General features: G+C 46.0%; 1 protein-coding gene across 2 annotated transcripts in view; it reads right to left on the bottom strand.

The window, feature by feature from the left end:
• Positions 1–23975, bottom strand: part of FRMD4B (FERM domain containing 4B) — a 211638-nt gene that overhangs the window by 70714 nt on the left and 116949 nt on the right. For both annotated transcript variants that reach the window (XM_044301976.1, XM_044301975.1), the window contains exons 6-7: positions 15047–15103; positions 9716–9738 (exon numbers count right to left, since the gene is read on the bottom strand). In XM_044301976.1, coding sequence (XP_044157911.1) covers positions 9716–9738; positions 15047–15103 — 80 coding nt within the window. The remainder of the gene's footprint in view (positions 1–9715; positions 9739–15046; positions 15104–23975) is intronic.

Here is a 23975-nt window from a genome sequence, read left to right as displayed (position 1 = left end):
CATCTCTCCACATTCAAACCACATACTTGGCCCGGGCTTATATGAGAATCAGGACAGGTAGCTACTGACCAAATGAACGTTTGACCATCAGTTATTGAAGGTTTATGGACAACTTTAGGGAGTGCATCCCTAGGAACCAGGCAGCTCTCCACCTGCAAGCTGGATCCATGCTGTGCTGACAGCAGAGAGGGCGGAAAGCAGCTTGGCAGAAGCCATACCATGGTGTAAAGTTGTAAACCATCACAGCATACACTACTAATAACATTTTTCTAAACAAGAAATACATTTGAGTAAAGTATAAAAAAAAATCTTCTGCGTTAGGGCTCATGCACACGGCCGTGGCTGTATTGCGGACGGCATACAGCGGGTCCGCAAAAAACGGACACCAGGTGTGTGCACCCGATATCACGGATGCGGACCCATTCACTTGAATGGGTCTGCAATCCGGGAAATGCGGTGCAGAACGGAGGCACGGATCGGAAACCCAAGGAAGCACTACGGAGTGCTTCCGTGGGTTTTTTGTCCATGCCTCCGCACCGCAAAAAAGTAGTGCATGCACTACTTTTTTGCTGTACGGACCGTCAGATGCAGATCGTGGACCTGCAATTTGTGGTCTGCAGCGCGGGCCCGGCCAGCATGAGTGCATGAGCCCTTAGTCAGGGAAATAAAATACTTAAGTTTCAAAATATTTCCTCCATGTGGCAAAGTATTCCTTCACACTGACAGCTAAAGAAGCTCTACAGATGAGGACCACACCAAACAGCTCCTCATATCTCAGCTTCCTGGACCATGTGATTGTGGTGTAGGGGTTGTAGGTTAGTGCAGTGTTGAGGCTAACTGCAATCTCACCACTGTTTCATGACAGATCAGGTGTGCTGGCGTCAAGAAGAAAAAGGCCACTTACAAGCCTGACCTTATTAAATCCTTAAAATCTTCAAGAGACATCACCGCTAATATCTGACCTGTCAGTCTAACCAATAGGAAGTATGCGGAGTCTATAGAATTATCCACGTATTGTATCCACTTAAAATAGAAGATACAACCATATCGTACCTTTCCCAAGGGAGAGAAGAAAAGACTTTGCTGCCTGCACATTCTCACACCTCGCACTGGTGACTGCTGACCTTGACTGTCACTCAGGTTTGAAATGTTTTGTACGACCAGGTTATTACATGTACAAAGCACAGAGCACACACCTTGGAGCGGTTTTGATGTGCCCTTCTGACTGATCTTAGACTTTGAAAGAATCTTTTGTTAAGCTATGGCTCTATCCAGCTATATGGCCTCACTTGTGTTATAGGTACAGGAGCTGTTGCCATCTGAGCTCTGCTTAAGGCCATGGACACCAAGGAATTTTTTTTTTTTTACATACAGTACAGACCAAAAGTTTGGACACACCTTCTCATTCAAAGAGTTTTCTTTATTTTCATGACTATGAAAATTGTAGATTCACACTGAAGGCATCAAAACTATGAATTAACACATGTGGAATTATATACATAACAAAAAAGTGTGAAACAACTGAAAATATGTCATATTCTAGGTTCTTCAAAGTAGCCACCTTTTGCTTTGATTACTGCTTTGCACGCTCTTGGCATTCTCTTGATGAGCTTCAAGAGGTAGTCACCTGAAATGGTCTTCCAACAGTCTTGAAGGAGTTCCCAGAGATGCTTAGCACTTGTTGGCCCTTTTGCCTTCACTCTGTGGTCCAGCTCACCCCAAACCATCTTGATTTCGTTCAGGTCCGGTGACTGTGGAGGCCAGGTCATCTGGCGCAGCACTTCATCTTTCTCCTTCATGGTCAAATAGCCCTTACACAGCCTGGAGGTGTGTTTGGGGTCATTGTCCTGTTGAAAAATAAATGATGGTCCAACTAAACGCAAACCGGATGGAATAGCATGCCGCTGCAAGATGCTGTGGTAGCCATGCTGGTTCAGTATGCCTTCAATTTTGAATAAATCCCCAACAGTGTCACCAGCAAAGCACCCCCACACCATCACACCTCCTCCTCCATGCTTCACGGTGGGAACCAGGCATGTAGAGTCCATCCGTTCACCTTTTCTGCATCGCACAAAGACACGGTGGTTGGAACCAAAGATCTTAAATTTGGACTAATTAGACCAAAGCACTGATTTCCACTGGTCTAATGTCCATTCCTTGTGTTCTTTAGCCCAAACAAGTCTCTTCTGCTTGTTGCCTGTCCTTAGCAGTGGTTTCCTAGCAGATATTCTACCATGAAGGCCTGATTCACACAGTCTCCTCTTAACAGTTGTTCTAGAGATGTGTCTGCTGCTAGAACTCTGTGTGGCATTGACCTGGTCTCTATTCTGAGCTGCTGTTAACCTGCGATTTCTGAGGCTGGTGACTCGGATGAACTTATCCTCCGCAGCAGAGGTGACTCTTAGTCTACCTTTCCTGGGGCGGTCCGCATGTGAGCCAGTTTCTTCGTAGCGCTTGATGGTTTTTGTGACTGCACTTGGGGACACTTTCAAAGTTTTCCCAATTTTTCGGACTGACTGACCTTCATTTCTTAAAGTAATGATGGCCACTCGTTTTTCTTTACTTAGCTGCTTTTTTCTTGCCATAATACAAATTCTATCTGTCTATTCAGTAGGACTATCAGCTGTGTATCCACCTGACTTCTCCACAACGCAACTGATGGTCCCAACCCCATTTATAAGGCAAGAAATCCCACTTATTAAACCTGACAGGGCACACCTGTGAAGTGAAAACCATTTCAGGTGACTACCTCTTGAAGCTCATCAAGAGAATGCCAAGAGTGTGCAAAGAAGTAATCAAAGCAAAAGGTGGCTACTTTGAAGAACCTAGAATATGACATATTTTCAGTTGTTTCACACTTTTTTGTTATGTATATAATTCCACATGTGTTAATTCATAGTTTTGATGCCTTCAGTGTGAATCTACAATTTTTATAGTCATGAAAATAAAGAAAACTCTTTGAATGAGAAGGTGTGTCCAAACTTTTGGTCTGTACTGTATATTAGTTGTTACCTTGTTGCACTTTATTTCAGGCTGCAGTTTTCATTCCTTATCCATATCCCCAGATATTCAGTTTATAACCTGTGCCTAGTTTCATCTTGTGTTAGCTGCCCATCTTGGACGCTTTCCTCCCCTCTGCACTCTGATCTGCTGTGTACAACTTCCTCCCCCTCCCTGCTGCTATCTCCATCAATGAGAGAAGAGAGGGGGAGAGCATAGACAGCTGTCAGAAGCTGAGACAATGCTCTGATGGATTTATGTCATATTTAGCAGCACCACCAGCTAGGTGAAGGACTTAGGGTACTTTCACACTAGCGTTATTCTTTTCCGGCATTGAGTTCCGTCCTAGGGGCTCAATACCGGAAAAGAACTGATCAGTTTTATCCCCATGCATTCTGAAAGGAGAGCAATCCGTTCAGGATGCATCAGGATGACTTCAGTTTAGTCTTTTTGACTTTTCAGGACGGAGATAATATCGGTTTTATCTCCGTCCAAAATTTCAGAACACTTGGCATTTTTTCCCATTGACATGCATTAATGCCGGATACGGGCGCGCGAGTGTTCTGGAAAAAACGGATCCGGCATTGCGGTCTGCGCATGCTCAGACCGCAAGAAATGTGAAAAAAAATAAATGCCGGATCTGTTTTTCCAGATGACACCGGAGAGACGGATCCGGCATTTCAATGCATTTGTCAGGATCCTGATCTGTATGACAAATGCCATCAGTTTGCAAGCGTTTTGATGGATCCGGCAGGAAGTTTCGGCGACGGAACTGCCTGCCGGAACCCTCTGCCGCAGGTGTGAAAGTAGCCTTAAACACGCGCTGCAGAAGCAAATCAGTATTTTTACTGAAGATTATTTAGAAAGTTGTTTAATTTAGCATTTAGGAAACATTTAGGAAGCAAATAACAAACAAAAAAAATCACAGCAAAGGGGACAGAGGTCAACAAAATATGGCTTCCTTCGGAGCAGCATCCACGCCTCAGGTTGCAACACTATTTTGGTTGGGGCTTCATTGCATATTTTGCTTCAGTCAGCTAACGGTTTATATAAGCTTTATAAGCCTCGGTCTATGGGGGGGGGGGGGGGGTCACTGTCTGTATTATGACCATACGCTGGAGGAAATCTACAGTGTCTCGCCTCAAACAACTGTACCCACACAAGCATCTCTTCATAACTGCCCTAGATTTTGCAGCAGTCACCCAACCCTATATAATCAGGCTGGCACATCAGAACAATTGAGAAAAAGGCTGTAACTGTAATTATTTTTAGTGATTAGGAGGTGCCTGGGAACCAGCAGAACGATGACAACAAAATTTATGCTATAGGTCAGTCGTCTGCAGCCTGCAGCTCAGGTGTGCAACTAAAAAAAGGCCCATGTAATATATGACCCCTGACCAGGGCATTCAAGTTGAAAATATCTGAACACTTGGCCATACTGAGTGCAAATTTTCCTGTCTATGGTCATGTTCGATATTATCATGACTTGAAGGCCTCGTCGCTGCTGAGGCCCATCAATGGCTGCAGCAGCCAATATGACCATAGATGGTAATGCCATCACTTCTGGTCCACCAGCAACTAGAAGCAGTGGCAACGGGAGCCTCAATACTGAAATACGGGTTGAGGTGAGATTACTGGAGGTGAGTAATTTTTAGTTTGGGGGAATCGGACATCCCATTGAAGGCAACCATTGATTTATATTTCAAATGGAGCCAAAATAAATAAAAATAAAGCAGCTTTGCATACACTCTTGATCACAAAAAACACGGTGTAGACATATGTGTCTCCATGGTTACAGACTACAAATAAACCCAGTTTGCAGTCAGATCTGCAGCTATGTTGCTGCCTTCCATCTGTCCCCTCTTCTCTTGTCTGTAAATTAGGAAAAACGGTCAGAGGGAATGAGGTAAAGCTAATCCTACACAATAGGCTCCATTCATACAACCATATTTTTGGTCCGCATTTTTTGCGGCTTGGATAGGACCCATTCATTTCAAAGGAGCTGCCAAAAATGCGGATTATGTCCATTCTGCAGGCTCGGAAAAAAGATAGAACATGTCCTATTCTTGTCCGTTTTGCGGACAAGAATAGGCATTGTTACAATGGAACTGCAAAAAGATAAAAAACTGATGCAACACGGACATTATCCATATTTTTTGTGGATCCACGTTTTGCAGACTGTAAAATATAGTTCTGTGAAAGAACCTTAGATAAACGTCAGCCGACCTCAATGACCATCTAATCTCCACCCTGACTCTCACCTAACAGCAGATGTGGACAGCATCGGACTTAATGTCTTGGGGCCCACTAAGTTATTCTGAGCGCCGACCCTCTGAGGACCCATCCGACGCTGGATGTTGAAATCCAACTGCCCGATTCTTGGTTCTCGGTGAAGATCAGCTGCTGTCAGTGGGGTCTGGCAGCGGATTTTTCACCCTCTCTGTGTTTAGCAGACATGCACACTTGGCTGAGCTTAGTGATTGGGAGTGACAGTGTTCAGTTGACAGCTACCATTCCTAAACCCTGCTACTGTCTCTAATGGCTAACAAATAATGTCATCTGCGTATTTGATTCCAGGTCCTTTGATATTGTGCCTTTATAACATTGCTGCCTTTATTACATGTAATGTGCCTGGTTATCTAGCAGGTGGCAGTGTATCTGGCTGAGAGAGATCTTTAGTTAGAATGGAACTTAACATTCCATTATCCCCCTTTTGGGCAGAATTGGCCTAGTCCTGCTTCCTACCAAGAGAGAGGTTGTATGAAGCGATAGTAGTCTAGTGTGGATAGTGGAGCTGGACAGACACAAGACATGGTGCAGTGAGGGGAAAGGCTTCCCTCTTGCAGCAAGAGTTTCCCAAGGGAAGCAGCTCATAGAGCACCATGACTCCTCACAGTGTATTACGAGGGGGTCAACAGCCAAAGGCACCCCACTCAAAGGTACCAGAACTTTCATAAAGTCCAGCTACCAGACCAAAGCCAGAGTCTAGCACAGCAGAGAAACATAGAGCAAGGTATCCAAGTTTGCCTGACAGTTTACCTCAAAACCTGTTGAAGCCAAGAGAAAGACCACTTATTGTCTGGATGCAAGTTTATTCAAGTTGAACTTTATAACGTTTGGACTCGGCTTATTCTCCTCCTCCACCATAACTCTTCCCTTTATTGATACGGAGTCTAACCCTGGGGAGCAATGGTATACAGGTAGGAGCACCGTGACACACACAAAACTAATAAGGCCGCACAACCACTCGACATTCCTAAAAACCTGGGACACAATCGGCCCTGGGGGGCAGCACGTTGCATATGACCAGCATGAAGGTACCCACGCACCTCCAATAGCATTCATTCAACCAAAATATATCTCTCCCGGCTCCCCCATACACATACATACATGCTCAGCGCCAGGAGCTGCAGATTCGGTTGACAATAATCTGATGTCTCCTGATGTGTGGCCTTAGCCCATGAATGCAGGATCATACTACATATGAGACAAACAGATCTGCATGGGAGCTGTATAGATTTAATTTTAGATGCAAATAAATAACTTAAAAGTGGTTGCAAAAGTATGCACGCCCTTCAAAAACATTGTATTGTATGAGATTCAATTCATATGGGACGTTACCAAATACACTCGCGTGCAAACCCAGCCTTATTCACCACATTCACCTATAGACACAATGGAAAAGCCGTGAACACACAAGTAATGGATCAGGTGGGGCAGTCTCAAGTTCAAATGGTCACTGGTTATTATTAAACCGGCCGGGGACATCGTGTGGGAAGGCCTTCACATTTTATCAGCTCGCACTTTGGCAATAAAAAAAAAAGGGAAAGAGGGATGAATCATTAACAGGCCCATGTGTGACCTTTCTGCTCCGTATTTGCTCAGTGAGTTGTTACTAATAGCTCCATGCACTTAGAGAATGGAAGATTTCTCCAAGGCTGTAAGGCTCCCTGTATGTTTGGCAGCTAGAAAGTAAATTAAAGGGTAAACAGAGCTAAAAAAAAAAAAAAAATGTAATGTGAACCTGTAATTCCTGTGCCTCGTGCCAGCCATTATGTAGCCGGCAGGGCCAACGCATAGGGAAGTCAATAAAAAATAAAATAAATACCGTAAGTGAAAGGACGGCTTTACATGATGTGTATAGGCAAAAAAATCTGGACATTTAATCACATACTTAGGCCTCCTGCACACGACCGTTGTGTGTTTTGCGGTCCTCAAACCACGGAATTGCAAGACACGGATTTGCGTCCGTGTGCATTCCGCAATTTGCGGAACGGCACGGACAGCATTTAATATAACTGCCTATTCTTGTCCGCAAAACGCGGACAAGAATAGTACAGGTTATATTTTTTTGCGGACAACGGAACGGAGCAACGGATGCGGACAGCACATGGAGTTGGAATTGCCCAAACTGCGGCGCGGACCAAAACAACGGCCGTTTGCATGAGGCCTAAGGCTACATGCACACGACCGTTGTGTGTTTTGCGGTCCGCAAATTCCGGATTCGCAAAACACGGATGGCGTCCGTTCCTATTCTTGTCTGCGAAGAGCGGACAAGAATAGGACAGGTTATATTTTTTCTGCGGACCACGGAACGGAGCAACGGATGCGGACAGAACACGGAGTGCTGTCCATATCTTTTGCGGCCCCATTGAAGTGAATGGGTCCGCATCCAAGCCGCAAAAACTGTGGCTCGGGTGCGGACCAAAACAACAGCCGTGTGCATGAGGCCTTAGGCCTCGTTCACACGAACGTGTGCTGCCCATTGCCGTATTGCTCTATCTTTTTGCGGAACGGTGGGATCGTGGACCCATTCAAGTGAATGGGTCCACGATCCTCATGCGGCTGCCCCACGGACGGTGCCCGTGCATTGCGGACCGCAATTTGCAGTCCACAGCATGGGCACGGACTTCACACGTTCGTGTGAACGAGCCTTTAGATAAATGTCAGCCAAACCTTCAGATTTCAGCAGGTCCGGTCAACCACCTAATATTTTGGAGTTGTCCCAACTTCTCCCAGACAGTAGATTTTGGGGGAAATAAGGATCGGCCTGTTGGATTTCAACTGCTCGATACTTTCATTCTCGGGGAGATAAGGCTCCTTTCACATCACCGTTTCTCCTTTCCGTTCTCCGGCTCCGTTGAGGAGCAGGAGAACGGAAAGGACGGATTCTGCAGATAACTGAGACCTAACTGAGCGTAACAGACTTTCGTCTCTGCTCAAAAATCATATTCTGAGCGGACACCGACCGGACCCCGTTATAGTCTATGGGGTCTTTACGCTATGTTACGCTCAGTTAGGTCTCAGTTATCTGCAGAATCCGTCCTTTCCGTTCTCCTGCTCCTCAACGGAGCCGGAGAACGGAAAGGAGAAACGGTGATGTGAAAGGAGCCTAAGTCACTGACAGAGGTCTCTGGCAGCAGCTTTCTCCTTGTTCAGGACACATGCAAGCTTGGCCCGAGCTGAGTGTGCATGTGTAAGGAGGAGTTGGGGAGATAATGATGGGCCAACAGCTATCTAATGTATATGGCCATGAGCCAATGCCAGGCCAGTGATGATCGGTGATATACAAGAACTTATCATGAGGCTGATGCAAAATGAAAGGGGGTTGAATGATCATTATTACGATCATTCATCCTCCCTTACTATGCACGCTCCCCGTTTACATAGAACGATGTGCTGCAGACAAATAATGAATGGGCTAATTAACTGATAAGCGAAATTCATACAAACTTTTGTTCCAACAATTGGCCTTAAGATAGTTTAGTTTTAGCCCAAGATGAATAGGGTGGGGTTGGTGCTTCTTTTTAGGTAGACATGCATAATTGGCTACACAGATGAGGATGACCAACTTGATAAGTTAGGCTATTGGGAACCCCTTCTACCCAACACAGAAGATTACTCTGACACGAAATTGTCCTCAGTGAAAGGATGTTCATAGACCACCCTTCAACTCAACAGGGACCTCATAAGCAGGCCATCACATGAAACTCTCCTTGACTAGAGGATACTCAAAGACCGTCCTCATACCCAACAAGATGATAGGTGCCCACCAGTGGACCATGTAACTGTCTCTGACCAGGGTGTAACAAACACCCTTCCACCCAAAATCGATCACAAGACCATCCGTAGACCCTCACACAGAGCAAATTATTTAGCTTTGACAGTAAATGGGTAAATACATTTCAGGACTTTTGACCCACTCAGCAGGTCAAGGAAGGTGTTTTCTGGCTTTTGACTCACCCCATACTTATACATAAATGTGTACATTTAACAAAATCATTTTAGGATAAACCGACTACTCACTTCCATTTGACATCACTGTGCTAAAAAAAAAAGTCTACGAAAATGTCCGCAAATGATCATCCAGCAGTAAAACGAGGGCCCTTCATAACCACAAGGCCTAAGTAAAGACTATAATGAAAAGGGAGGGAATTAATTAAACCCTGGGATGACAGACAGCTCTAATGCCCTCGCTGTCTGAGCGAGCTGGCGTATTTTGGGCTGAAACCTAGGAGATGTTATCCAAACCTCTATTTTTGGATTGTCAGCACACTTTCCCTACAAAGCCCCCCTCCCTGTCTGCAGACTATGCACTGCAGACATAACTTCAAGTGGCCTGGGGGGGAGTTGTAGACTTTGGCATGGCTGCCTACCATTCAGAAACCAACACTCAACATGAACGTACAAGAGACAAAAGACGGTGATTAATTACCTACTGTAGTCTCCCCGAGCCTCCTACAAATGGAAAAAAAAAGAAGAAGTTAGGATTGTCTCAGCTGAAAAACACCGCCCGGCATGCATTTACAACCTGTGACTCTTCAATGACCAGAGAATTACAACTCCCAGCCGGCAAGACGCGCCGACCACTTACAGTTCCAAGACAAGTGAGAATTATTACTATAGTTAGCAGTATACTATAGTTCACGCCTGCATTTTAGGCTACTTTCACATCTGCAGTAGGGTGATCTGGACACCGGCTTTGGCAGAGAATGCTGGGAATTGGCCAGAAAAAAAAAAACGCGGTTTCTGTCCAGCCAATTCTCTGCATTTTTTGCCAAATTGCAGCTGGATCTCCGCCAGACCCCATTATGGTTAATAGGGCCGGAGGGCATTGCCGAATCCGGAGAACTCTGGCAGGCTGTTCTCTGCTGGGACTGGTGTCGCACATGAAAGTAGCCTTAGGCTCCTTTAGGAACTGGCCGTGCACAAAGAGAAAAGCCGTCGGCTATTTGGGCTTCACATCTTTTGCTGCCTGGATTCTCAGACGGTTCATTTTATATTAGGACTATCTGTACAATTGAATGAGGCAGTTGCCTCCTCTGAATGGTCATCAAAAACCGCTAATCAAGACAACCAGGCCAGAGATAGCCATCTGTAGACAAGCCTGTTTCTGGCTTATTGCCCCTCATGGGTACTGGTTGGCCGAAGGGGGTACTGGTTCCTATTGAGAAGACATAGCAGTATATGGAGACTTATTTTTTTATGTTCCATGGGAGAAAGTATGCTAATTAGCTCATACCAGCCAAACCAGAGACCTTCATCTGTAGACAGCACTGTTTCAGAGTTTTGGCCCCTCATCAGCACAGAGCAGGAGAATGGTTGGTTCGATGGGATGGCTCTGCACTGATGAGCGGTAAGAATCCAGAAACAGTGCTGTCTACAGACGAATGTCTCTGGTTTGACTTGTGTGATTTAATTTGCATACATTTTCCAATGGGTATTGCCTGAAAAATAAGTCTCCATATACCGCTATGCTCCTCAATAGGAACCAGTACCCCCTCTGGCCAACCAGTACCCTGTTCTGTCTAAATGAGGGGCACTAACCCAGAAACAGGCTTGTCTACAGATGGGTATCTCTGGTCTTGATTAGCATTTTTGGATGACCATTCAGAGAAGGCAACTACCCCGAATTCTTTTTTTATAAAAAATTGTACAGATGGCCTAATATAAAACGAACTAAAAAAAATAAAAAAATAACACGAACCTGTGCGCCCCGGGGCCGTGCTGCGGGCCGCAATGCACGAACACCAACCGTGGGGCAGCCACAGTGGATTGCGGACCCATTAACTTTAATGGGTCCGCGATCTGGCCGTTCCGCAACAGAAGTACGGGACGAAACCCCACGGAAGCAATCTGAAGTGCTTCCGTAGGGTTCCGTACCATTCCGCATCTCCAAATTTGGGTGAGCAGAATGCACACGGAACGGTGCCAGTGTATTGCGGATCCGCAATATGGCCACGGAGCGCACATGTTCGTGTGAAAGAGGTCCACGCTGGCACAGTTGCGTGTGACCTGCAACCTGGTTTGAATTTATTGTGATTGCTGTGTCTCAGCCGCATTACGCTGCGTATCGACAATCACTAGATGCGGCGTTGCAAAGCGTTTTATCCCAAAGCTGCCAATAAGCTCTAAGGTTGTTCAGCTGATTGAAATGGCTCCAACCCTTCAGACCCCAGCAAAATTTTCTTGGGGTTCATGAGACCAGCTGCTTAGGCTAGGTTCACATCTCCGTTCGGCCCTCTCTGCCGGAACAGACTACCGGAATTACCGTATCTAGCATAGCCGATTACCACAAAGCACTGCCGGACCCCTATTCACTATAATGGTTTCTTCTGGCAGGTTTCTTATGGCTTGCTGCCGGGATAATACCACTGCATGTCTTGAAGGCCGGCATTTATGCCGTTAACCCGTGCTTGGTGGTAATCGGCTATGCTGGATACGGTTATTCCGGTAGTCTGCTCCTCTGCCGGAACACACTACAGGAATGCCGAATAGAGGTGTAAACCTTCTCTTATTTCTCTTGCAATGGAACTGTATTACATGAGGGGCTTTTAGAAGGATAGCCGTCCATCTAATAGCTGGACAGCTCGAGTAAACCAGAGCTAGACCTAGCTGGGGGTCTGAAGACGGGGACTCCTCTCCATGGTGTCAATATCTTCCCAAATTGGAACAGTTATAAGATCCACAGGTGCCCAACGTGTAATTAATATCTATGGATATGCACCACTATTTTGTCCGGGGCAAGGTCATGTTTTACTGACAAGTTAAGACATCTCAGGAAATTTACTGACGGTCACCAAACCCAGTCACCAGCCGGCAGCCACAGTGACCATGACATCAGGTCATACAATATTAATATGGACCATGAATGTTTCATCAGCTCCATGTATCGTAGGACGAGCGCCGGCCAAGGACGGACATTTGAGAAGAAAACTTGTGTCAACGTCATGTACACTTCAAAAAGTCAGGACTGGAAAATATGTCTGGGCAGGAAGAGGATCTTATCTTGGACCCGTTGCATCTCTCAAACACCCAGTGGGACATGAAATGAATGGGACCTTATCTCAAAGTAAGGTGGAATACCATAGTTATGTCTGAACACGCAGATAACGAGAAATGGATCTTTATCTTCTTTCTGAACTTAGATTTGGCTGGAAAAATGTAGCCAAAGGTGGAACGTACCACGGATGGAGTGTTCTCCTTTAAATAAAAAAGAAAAAAAAACTGCCTATATAAAATTTTGATTCATCCATTTCTATATCGCCTTTCTATCTGTGCTACTGTGAAACCAACAAGCTTGTGCGATGCCGGGGTTACTGGGTGACAACCTCTGTAAGGGCAGCCAAAAATAAACAGCAAGAGAATAGTGGACCTTTTAGGCCTCTTTCACACGTACCGGATTTGCTCCAGATGCGTCCCGGGTGCATTGCGGGAAACCCGCGCGAGTGCGCATGCAGTTTTAGTTAGTTTTGACTGCGATTGTGTTGTTCAGTTTTTTTCCACGCGAGTGCAATGCGTTCGTTTTGCACACGCGTGATGAAAAACTGAATGTGGTACCCAGACCCGAACCCGGACTTCTTCACTGAAGTTCAGGTTTGGGTTCGGTGTTGTGCAGATGTTATTATTTTCCCTTATAACGGAAAATAATAGCATTCATTCTTAATACAGAATGCTAACTAAAATGTGGCTTTAGGGGTTCAAAAAAATAATATTAACTCACCTCATCCTCTTGTTCGCGCAGCCGGCATCGTCTTCTTTATTCTTCTTTCAGGACCTGCAAAAGGACCTTTGATGACGTAATTGCGCTCACCACGTGGTGAGCCCGATTACGTCATCAAAGGTCCTTTTGCAGGTCCTGAAAGAAGAAGAAAGAAGACGATGCCGGCTGCGCGAACAAGAGGATGGGGTGAGTTAATTTTTATTTATTTTTTTAACCCCTCAAGCAACATTTTAGTTAGCATTCTGTATTAAGAATGAATGCTATTATTTTCCCTTAGAACCATGTTATAAGGGAAAATAATAATGATTGGGTCTCCATCCCGATCGTCTCCTAGCAACCGTGCGTGAAAATCGCACTGCATCCGCACTTGCTTGCGGATGCTTGCGATTTTCACGCAACCCCATTCATTTCTATGGGGCCTGCGTTACGTGAAAAACGCACAAAATAGAGCATGCTGCGATTTTCACTCAACGCATAAGTGATGCGTGAAAATCACCGCTCATGTGAACAGCCCCATAGAAATGAATGGGTCGGTATTCAGTGCGGTTGCAATGCGTTCAACTCACGCATCGCATCCGCGCGGAATACTCGCCTGTGTGAAATTACATGAAATTAGCAAAAAAAGATAAAAAAAAAGAAAAATCTTCTATCTCCCCTAAACAGCGCCACTCTTGTCCAAAGGCTGTGTATAGTACTGCAGATCAAACACACTGAAGTGAATGGGGAGCTGAGGCTCGATCAGTAGTTGGGAAGGGAAGAATAGCGCAGCATGTGGTGCTGTCAGATTCTGTTAGAAGGTAGTGTGAACACAGCTCAGTACTTTTAGGGGAGGTTCAAATGGATTTGAACATGTCAGCAGATTTGTCCCTATGACACTGGCTGACCTGTTACATGTGCACTTGGCAGCTGAAGACATCTGTGTTGGTCCCATGTTCATATGTGCCCGCATTGCTGAGAAAAATGATGTTTTGATATATGCAAATGAGCCTCTAGGAGCAACGGGGGAGTTGCCATTACACCTAGAGGCTCTGCTCTCTCTGCTCTTTCTGCAACTGCCACGCCCTCTCCTCTTTGATTGACAGGACTAGGTGTGATGACATTTCTACTATCTGGTCCTGTCAATCAAAGTGCAGAGCGTCCTTCAGTTGCAGAGAGAGCTGAGCCTCGAGGAGTAATGGCAACGCCCCCGTTGCTCCTAGAGGCTCATTTGCATATATTAAAACATCATATTTCTCAGCAATGCGGGCACATATGGACATGGGACCAACACAGATGCCTTCAGCTGCCAAGCGCACATGTAACAGGTCAGCCATTTTCATGCATACAAATCTGCCCTTTAAAAAATAGGCGCCTGTCGGGTGAAATAGCTGTGACGTGACACCCATAGAAGCCTACCGGACCCTATGCCCCCCCCCCCCCCCCCCCCCATGTCATAAGGATTCTATAATACAAAGGTAATCCCTCCTATAAGCATTTCTTCTATGGGAGGGTATCTCCATATTATGGCACCATGCAGCAGCGCGCAGTGCACAGCCACAGGGACTCTATGTACATCAGTGCCCATAACTATGCAGAAGACCTTGGACTGTCCAATGACACCAGACCACCGCTATACAACATGAATGCACCATGTCCTGAAGGCTAAAAGTTGCTGGGACTTGCAGTTCCACGGCAGGTAGATGCTGCAAGCATAACAAGTCACCTCAGCGTATACGGGATATTGGCAGAGGAAGACAGACATCTTTAAAATACCCCCAATTCTATGCCTTTTTGGGGCACATCAATGTGGTATCTGGCAGCAATCTAAATATGAAACAGCGCGGCCAACCGGTGCCCCCCCTCGTGGCTTTCACGGCACAAAGTGCCACGGTCATTCCACCTAAGTGAACCGCGTGCGTCCATTGCTTCACCCCAACGACCTTGTTCTGCCGCACCTGTAGAACCTGAAACAGCGCGGCAAGCCAAGCAAAGTGCACAGGTTGGCACAACGAAATTCTTCAAATGCCAGCTGCAGCCAACTTTTTGAGTGCATGCATCGCTTACCTGCAGAATGAGCGCAGCCAACTTAAAGACGGTTTCGCTGTCCACCTCGATCTGCCCCTGTTAAGACAAGAACAGAGTCAGCACTGCGGGCGGTGGGTGATCACCATAGCGTTCATGCCTGTCACTGCCTTCGGGCTCTGCTACAACAACAGACTGTACCATTCCACAGCGCGGGGGAGGCCAGCCCGCAGAGGATTACACACAAAGGTGTCAGCAAGTTTGCATTCAAAGTTTGCAAACACTGTAAAGTGCAAAGTTTGGGTAGGGGCGCAGCGTGCTACGGCACCTGCAGCGAATATTTTTTAAGGGTGCGTTTAAAGGGTCCTACAAGGGCTGTGTATAATTTTAAGCGTTTGAGGTGCCCAGTTTTACCCGCTGCAGGGGAATGGTCTTGCCTGATGCCCAGAGATAAGGTTCCACTTCAAGGTTTAATATTATGCACACAGACAAGTGCAGGGAGACACAAAGCCGGCTCTTGCGATTCCACCTCTCGTACAGAAAATGCCCGTACCCACCGGCGGACGGGCCGATCGCGGATTTTATTTCATTGCTGCGTCGAAAGTTTGGCAAAGAGTAGAAGAGTGGTGTAAACCACAAAGTGCATGCAGCATGTAGAGATTATAATCAGCCCTGCCAATAGGGGGCAGCCTGGAGACATTTTTATCAGAGAAGCCTGTCTGCAGCAGTCTGTTTCCACCCAGCTTTCCCAGACTCCAAATCTGCCTAGTGATTTACCCCTCGACCCTGATCCTGTATTGCAACATGCCCAGGTATTCTGCCCAGAAGTTTTACAGCGCCCGTCAGCAGGATCAACCCGAATTAAAGCAGGCATCCTGCATGGCAGGGTTGATCCTGCTGATTAAAATGATACATGTCCCGTGAAAATTGGTTGCAGAGTATCCAAGAAAGAAAGACTTTTGCAAACGAGGGCTTTAGCGCACCGAGGGGCGTAGAAAGCTGAGTAGCTCGGGTGCACAAAGGGGATAGGCCTTGCCCCCAGTGCACTGAAGCCCTCATTTGCAAAAATAAATAAATAAAAAATACTTCCTGGAGAACCCCTTTCAAACCTGTTATTCTAAGGCCTCATGCACACGACCGTATTTTGTTTCCGTGTCTGTTCCGTTTTTTTTTTGCGGATAGGATGCGGACCCATTCATTTCAATGGCCGCATCAGTATGTCCGTTCCGTTGCTCCGCAAAAAAAATAGTGCATGTCCTATTTTTTTCTAGTTTGCGGACAAGGATAGGCATAATTACAATGGATCCGCAAAACAAAAACAGATTCGCAAAAAAAAAAACGGATGCCATACGGAAAGTCATCCGTTTTCTTTGCGGATCCGCAATTTGCGGACCGCAAAACACATACGGTCGTGTGCATGTAGCCTAAGGCTGGACTAGCCCTTTAAGGATATGACCAGATGTCACTTTAGAATGCATGGCCAAGGTATTTAAAGGCAAAAGGACCGATGTGCCACGCACACCCTCGAACCCCTATTGCTGCGAACTGACCGCAGTCTGACATATGTGAGATGAGTAATCTATACCTGCATATCTTATAACATCATATCAACTCCCCCTAGGGCACAGACACAGGTGACATCACTTCCACTTGCTGTCACGCGGGGTTAATGAGATATCTACAACTATTAGCCTAAATGCCAACCGAGCGATGAACAGAACTTTATTTATTGCCTTGATATGATTGGAATTGCATCTATAATGTTGAATCATCGATCCTTGTGCTGAAAAACAGTTTTGCAATATTAACCCTCGGGTGAAAGGAACAGAGGGCAATGCTCCGATAGACACCCCTGTCTGTGTGCAAGCGTCATGGTAAGCAGAAGACACTAAGAACAATGACCAAAATCACCCCATAAATATCAGCCCTTGAGTATTTAGTGCTTATATCTTCTGTGGTACAGTCAACATGGCCTCCATAAGGGCTGTCATTCAGATTTGTCAGAATTTACCTGCTCTGCCCCACCAGGAATAATACCAACATCACAGATATTACCATTACCCCCTCACTACTCTAGAACATAAATGATATTACCAGCCTCCCCTCACTACCCTAGAACACCATGGATATTACAATGACCCCCTCACTACCCTAGAACACCATGGATATCACCATTACCCCCTTACTACCCTAGAACACCATGGATATTACCATTACCCCCTTACTAACATAGAACATCAGGGATATCACCATTACCCTCTTACTACCCTAGAACACTATGGATATTACCATTACCCCCTTACTACCCTAGAACATCAGGGATATTACCATTACCCTCTTACTACCCTAGAACACCAGGAAAATCACCTTTACCAACTGACTACCCTAGAAGTCCATGGAAATTACGATTACCCCCTTACTACTCTAGAACACCAGGAATATTACAATTACCCCTAGTTACTTTAGACCACCATTGGTACTACCATCAAAATCCTAACCTACAACACTGATATTAACCCATCCATCACCCTAGACGACCAGTGTTTTAAGCACTGTACTATAAAAAAGCGCACTCATTTTTTACCACTACTCGCTATGGTGTTTTGCAATGCGAAAAGTGCCCCCCCCCCCCCAATTTTGCCCTATAGTTTGTGACCATGCAACAAGCGCCATGTACATAAACCCAAAAAGTGCTAGAGATGATGTGTAATTTGGCTTCCTCTTGCAGACGAAGCCTCTTGCGCACGACCGTATGCCCATATGACATATGTCCCAGAGCGGCATTGATCGTGTGCACGGGAGCGCGCAGCATCATAGATTACAATGATGCTGATGCTGTGTGCTCCCGATCAATGCCGCTCTGGGACATATGTCCCGCTCACGGACCGTATATCTCGGAGGGCATATGGTCGTGTGCAAGAGGCCTTAGGGCTCATGCACATGATCATTGTTGTTTTGCGGTCCGTTTTTCACTGATCCGTTGTTCCGTTTTTTTTCTCTGATTTAAGTCCTCTTCCGTTCCGTTATTCCACAAAACATATCCGTATATGGTTTCAATATGCGATCCGTTTTTTTGCGGATCGGAAACAGTAACTTATTAATCACCAAACACATGAGCAATATAGTCTGGGCATAGCATTTCTATAGTATGGATCCGCAAAATACGGATGACATACGGATGTGTTCCGTGTGCGTTCCTTATTTTTTGCGGACCCATTGACTTGAATGGGACCTCGGACTGTGATTTGCGGTCAATAATAGGACATGCACTACTTTTTTGCGGAACAGAAATACAGAAACGGAATGCACACCTTCCGTTGTTTTTGCAGACCCATTAAAGTGAATGGTTCCGCATACGGTCTGCAAAAAAAACGGAACGGAAGCAGAAAGAAAATACGCTTGTGTGCATGAGCCCTTAATCTAATTTTTCTGTACTTTCTTCCAAACTTTGCCTTCATCATTTACCCCTATGTGTCCCCTATGATCACGACCATCCCAACGCCCAGCCTCCTGAATGGAGCAATTCCCAGCCATTCACATAGATACAGCTATTATGGTCATTATCCTTCCCATTCATTTTCACTGAAGACAATTGAAGACCCATAAAGGGTTAAGAGGATATTACAGTCTGGTGTCAGCCTCTATTCTTCCTAACAACAGGAGTTCATGAGAAGTTTACCACACCCAGGGAACAATAGGGAATTATTACAGGGCGTGTTAATAAGGCTTTATGACCTAGAAGAAGAAGGAGAGGTGTGCGCTCGGGTGTGCGCTCGGCCTGTCTGTCCACATCGGACAAAGGATAAATCTACACAGTCGGTGTGACTGCAGCTTCACAGCCTGGGGATTATACAGTTAATTGAATATAATAAAAAAGTTGTCCCACAAAAATATTCTACATTTTTCAATCCAGCACCTGCATCTGAATACTTTTGTAATTGCATGTAATTAAAAATTTTGTATAGCCAGTGAGCTATTCAGTAAAATGTATCTGTGTAGCGCCACCTGCTGTTTGCTCTTTTCTTTAGTTCTCCATCCACCGCCGTGGTCGCACATGCTCAGTGTCATTCTTTAACTTTCACAAGCTGTATTTACCGTTAGAAGCTTTGACAGTTAGGCCTCTTTCACACGAACGATACGAATTAGGACTCTTTCACACAACCGTTTTTTTTTTAAGTTTATGGGCCGTTTTTTGCGCTCAGTATACGGTACCATTCATTTCAATGGTTCCGCAAAAAAAACGGAATGTACTCCGTATGCATTCAGTTTCCGTATTTCCGTTCCGTTGAAAGATAGAACATCTCCTATTATTGCCCGCAAATCACGTTCCGTGGCTCCATTTGAGTCAATGGGTCCGCAAAAAAAAACGAAACACATACGGAAATGCATCCGTATTTCTTCCGTATCCGTTCCGTTTTTTGTGGCATTATCTATTGAAAATGTTATGCCCAGCCCAATTTTTTCTATGTAATTACTGTATACTGTATATGCCATACAGAAAAACGGAACAGAAACGGAAACACAACGGAAACAAAAATTGGAACAACGGATCCGTGAAAAACGGACCGCAAAACACTGAAAAGCCATACGGTTGTGTGGGATGCGTTCAGTGAAATTCGCACTATTTTGCAAGCAAGTTCAGTCAGTTTTGTCTGCGATTGGGTTCAGTTGTTCAGTTTTTGTCGCGCGAGTGCAATACATTTTGATGCGTTTTTCACGCGCGGGATAAAAAACGGAAGGTTTACAAACAACATCTCTTAGCAACCATCAGTGAAAAACACATTGCATCTGCACTTGCTTCCGGATGCGATGCGTTTTTCACGCAGCCCCATTCACTTCTATGGGGCCAGGGCTGCGTGAAAAACGCAGAATATAGAACATGCTGCGTTTTTCACGCAACGCAGAACTGATGTGTGAAAAAAAAAACTCTCATGTACACAGACCCATTGAAATGAATGGGTCAGGATTCAGTGCGGGTGCTATGCGTTCACGTCACGCCTTGCACCCGCGCAGAAAACTCGCTCGTGTGAAAGGGGCCTTACAGGGAAAGAGCTGCTGCAGAAAGGACACACCCCCTGAGAAAGGATATGCCTCCATGAGCTGTGATAGGGAAAGAGCTGCTGCAGAAAAGATACGAAACGCGTTTATTGCGTTACCGCTTCCCATTTGAAGATGTATTTTTACATGAAGCTAAATAAAGACTGAAGATTTTATTTTCATCTCAGTGCTGGACATCTTTTTCATTTATTTTTTTCTGGATTGTTTACGGACTGGACCGGGTCCTTGCACGAGAGGCTACACGGGTAGTGGTGGCTTGATTCCTGATTTACACGGAAAGGATATGCCCCCTGAGCTGTGATAAGGAAAGAGCTGCAGCAGAAAGGACACACCTCCACTGAGGAAGGACACCCCTACCCTCGGAGCAGTGTTAAGGAAAGATGAAGCTGAAAGGACACACTCCCTTGAGCTGCTAGGTTGACGATAATCTAGCAGAGCAATGGGAGCATTCAATGTGGAGATCTCTGGATCCATGTGAGGTCCAGGGCTAGTTCTAGCGGTGTTAGGAAGAACTTGTCATGCACTATACGATGTCTGATTCTAATTTTTACATTAATCATGAAATAACCCCTTTAATAATCCGGACCCCTCGGTAAGGGGGCCTGTACAAGCTGAGGCCATGCCGCAGTGACCCGTGTGCATTGCCGCTAATTGCTGTGCTTCACCTTTGAATTGGTGGTCATGGTGGTACATGCGGTCACCGCGGCTCAGCCACAGTATGTACAGGTACCCTTACAATGGCTAGGAATGTCCCCATAATGGTATCAGAATACTTAAAGGGCAAGTCCAAGACCATTTTCTTAGCTGTACTGCTCAAATGCATATAACATAAACAGCGAGAGAACTTTGAAAATAGTTATCGTAAAATAAAAAATAGAATAACTTACCGTTTTGTGTATACAGCTTCTCTGCAGACTTATGTGTCTCTATGGTTTGTGACACAGTGAGGGGTTGTGTCTGGCAAGGCAGGTATTTTCCTCCCAGCATGTGCGGCTGGGCTGGTTTCCAGCCAAGTGAGGTCAAATACCGAACCGGAGTTTAAGTGCCGGTCCGGGTTTTGGCAGCACCTGGCTGTCCTTAAATAGGCAGCTGGGCTCAGCAGAGAGGTCTCTGTTTTTGGGATCTGAGGCTTTGTGCCGTGCTGGAGGGCTGAGAGCCGCATGCTGGAGAAACAGGCCCCCTAAAGCCTGCTGTGGACTACTGGAGGCAGAACTGCCAGCAAGGTGACTTGTGTTATATGAACTTTCCATTGTGTGTGAATTAACACCAAGTCTGCAAAGTTACGTGCAATTGTCTCAAGTGTGAATAAACACTGACGTTTTGAGTTAAGAACTTGTATTTTCCCTCGTTACTGCGCCCGCTCACCCTATCTACCAGAGCGAAACCCCACAGGTTATATACAATCCCTTGAATTCGCGTTCATTTCCTCTACTCTCCCCCCCACTTCATTTAGAAGTAGTGGCGTGCACAGGAAATAGAGGGCCCTACTAAAGTTCTGCACAGCAGCAAGACAGAGGCAACCAGCTCAGGCTGGGCCCTCACCTCCAAGGGCCCCTAGCCACTGCATGGTCAGGTATATATGCCACTGCTCTGTAGGTAAGCAAGAAGTACCGAACAGATGGTAGATAGTATGACCGCACGATCAGCTTGTAGTCTGTAACCACGGAGACACATTGGGCTGGATGGGAGCTGCAGACCGAAAACGGTGGAAGATTTCTCATGAAGGTTATTCACGAATCTCCTTCATTTATCATTTTCGTTGCATTTGAGCAACAGAAATAAATTGTGGTGAGCCCTGGCCTGTAGTGCTGTTAGGAAGCGTTCTTCCTAAGTCAATTATAATTCGGATGTCGTGCCGGAGATAATCATTAGGACGACGCAATATCGATATTTTCAATACTTTCCCTTTAAGGATATTGAAAAGATTCAAACAAACAAGTTTTATGGCTTGTTAAAGTCACTAGGAGAGATCTGTATCAGCTAACTGGGAAAGTGCGCAATACTGAGCGTAATAAAAGCTGGGTGGTACGAGTGCTGCGCCCCGGCCTCTATCAGCAATCACCGGGTCAATATATCTGCCCTGACAGGCTGGGTGATAAAGACGGGGCACAGCAGTTAGCACTTTATGATGTCCTCACTCCGCTTCTGTTCTTCCATGTATTTGCTCTTATATACCAGGGATGCTCAACCTGCGGCCCTCCAGCTGTTGTAAAACTACAACTCCCACCATGCCCTGCTGTAGGCTATCTGGCCATGCTGATAGGTTTAGTTTTGCAACAGCTGGAGGGCTGCATGATGGGCATCCCTGGTATATACCATTCATTTCAATGGGAGCAGGGCGGCAGTTACCAGCTCTGTCCACTACACCATGGATGGCGCTGCGTGGTTCTGGTGCTGGAGCTACAAGGTGACAGCTGATCGTTGGGGGTGCAGCATGTCGGACCACCACAGATTAGATATGGATGGTCTGTCCTGAGGATAGGCCATCGAAACCCTGGGCAGCCTCTGAAGTAGTGTAGTAGCTCTCTTTCTATAGCAACTTAGAGGGCGTGTCCTTTCTGCAGCCCTGAAACTGTCTCAGCTTATAACAGTAGCTACGGCTGGTGGTTGTTACAAGATGGAACTAAGCACGTCGTCCCTCGCTGCCTCTGTTTGCTCTCCTGGCGTCATGACTGTCATCACGGGACGCTGTAGTCAGGTGTCAAACACGATAACATCATGACAGGGGGCCGTGTCTGGCTTCCTCACATGACGTGTCATCCCTGCGGACAACGCGTCATCACCCTTGAGCGTGAATAGAGAAGCGGCACCAATCTGAACAGCGCCAGCGGGGGAATCGGTGAGAACCCCAAAGAACACTCCAAAGGGTGGCCATTCACATTAGATGGACGTTAGCTGAACCTGCAGATTTTGGCAGAAGTGATGACCATCTAATGCAGGCATGCTCAACCGGCGGCCCTCCAGCTGTTGCAAAACTACAACTCCCACAACGCCCTGCTGTAGGCTGATACCTGTAGGCCAGGCATGCTCAACCTGCGGCCCTCCAACTGTTGCAAAACTACAACTCCCAGCATGCCTGAACAGCCTACAGCTATCAGCCTACACAAGGGCATAGTGGGAGTTGTAGTTTTGCAACAGCTGGAGGGCCGCAGTTTGAGGATGCCTGATCTAATGTGTATGGGGGGTGCTGGGAGATGTCGCAGGAAAGAAAGGTTGGGCATGCAGATTTCAACATGCCTGATCTTTTTGCTCTCAAGGGAGATAAGAGGTGTCGCAGCAGCTTAGTCACCTCTCCCTATCTGAGCTGTGTATTGGGAGGAATGGTAGTATAAGGCGTCTGTCCTCCTTAAAGGTGGAGATCTGCTTTAAGAAGCTGCAGCACAAGTTTTGCAGGGTGTTATCGCTCTATAGGCACAGGATATTTATTGCCTTCAGTTATTACCTAAGGATCCTCCAATGATTTGGACTAATGCCTTCTTTATGAAGTTATAGCCCCGATAAGCACGACCTGCAGTATATAAATGTATCCGAGGAACCTTGCCCTCCTAATATCCTCCAGCAGTTGAATAGTTATAAAGAGGCGGCGAGATGAGACACCTGTAAGGGCTCAGGTATCGGCTGATCCTGCGCCGCGGAGTCTCCAGGACTGACCTTTGCCTCCTACACTTTCTGCATCTTTTAAATGCTGCCATTCGGAGCTGACGTTGTCATTCACAGCGCAATCCATGCAGCCGGCGATTAGGATTTACGCTTCGCCCAGGTGGCAAGATGCCAAAGCCATAACCTCCCTGTTTATGGAAAGTTATAGAGCGTTACATAGCTGCATGGTTGAGGAGAAGGACGAGTCTATCAAACGCAACCTCTTAGATTCTTCAGGTCGTTAACGAAATGAAATGTCTACCTGGGGGGTCAT

Source organism: Bufo gargarizans, chromosome 7 (genome assembly GCF_014858855.1).
Source record: "Bufo gargarizans isolate SCDJY-AF-19 chromosome 7, ASM1485885v1, whole genome shotgun sequence".
In the NCBI taxonomy this organism is placed as follows: Eukaryota; Metazoa; Chordata; class Amphibia; order Anura; family Bufonidae; genus Bufo; species Bufo gargarizans.
Note: the sequence above shows the minus strand (reverse complement) of the source record. Positions and strands in the feature narration are given on the sequence as shown.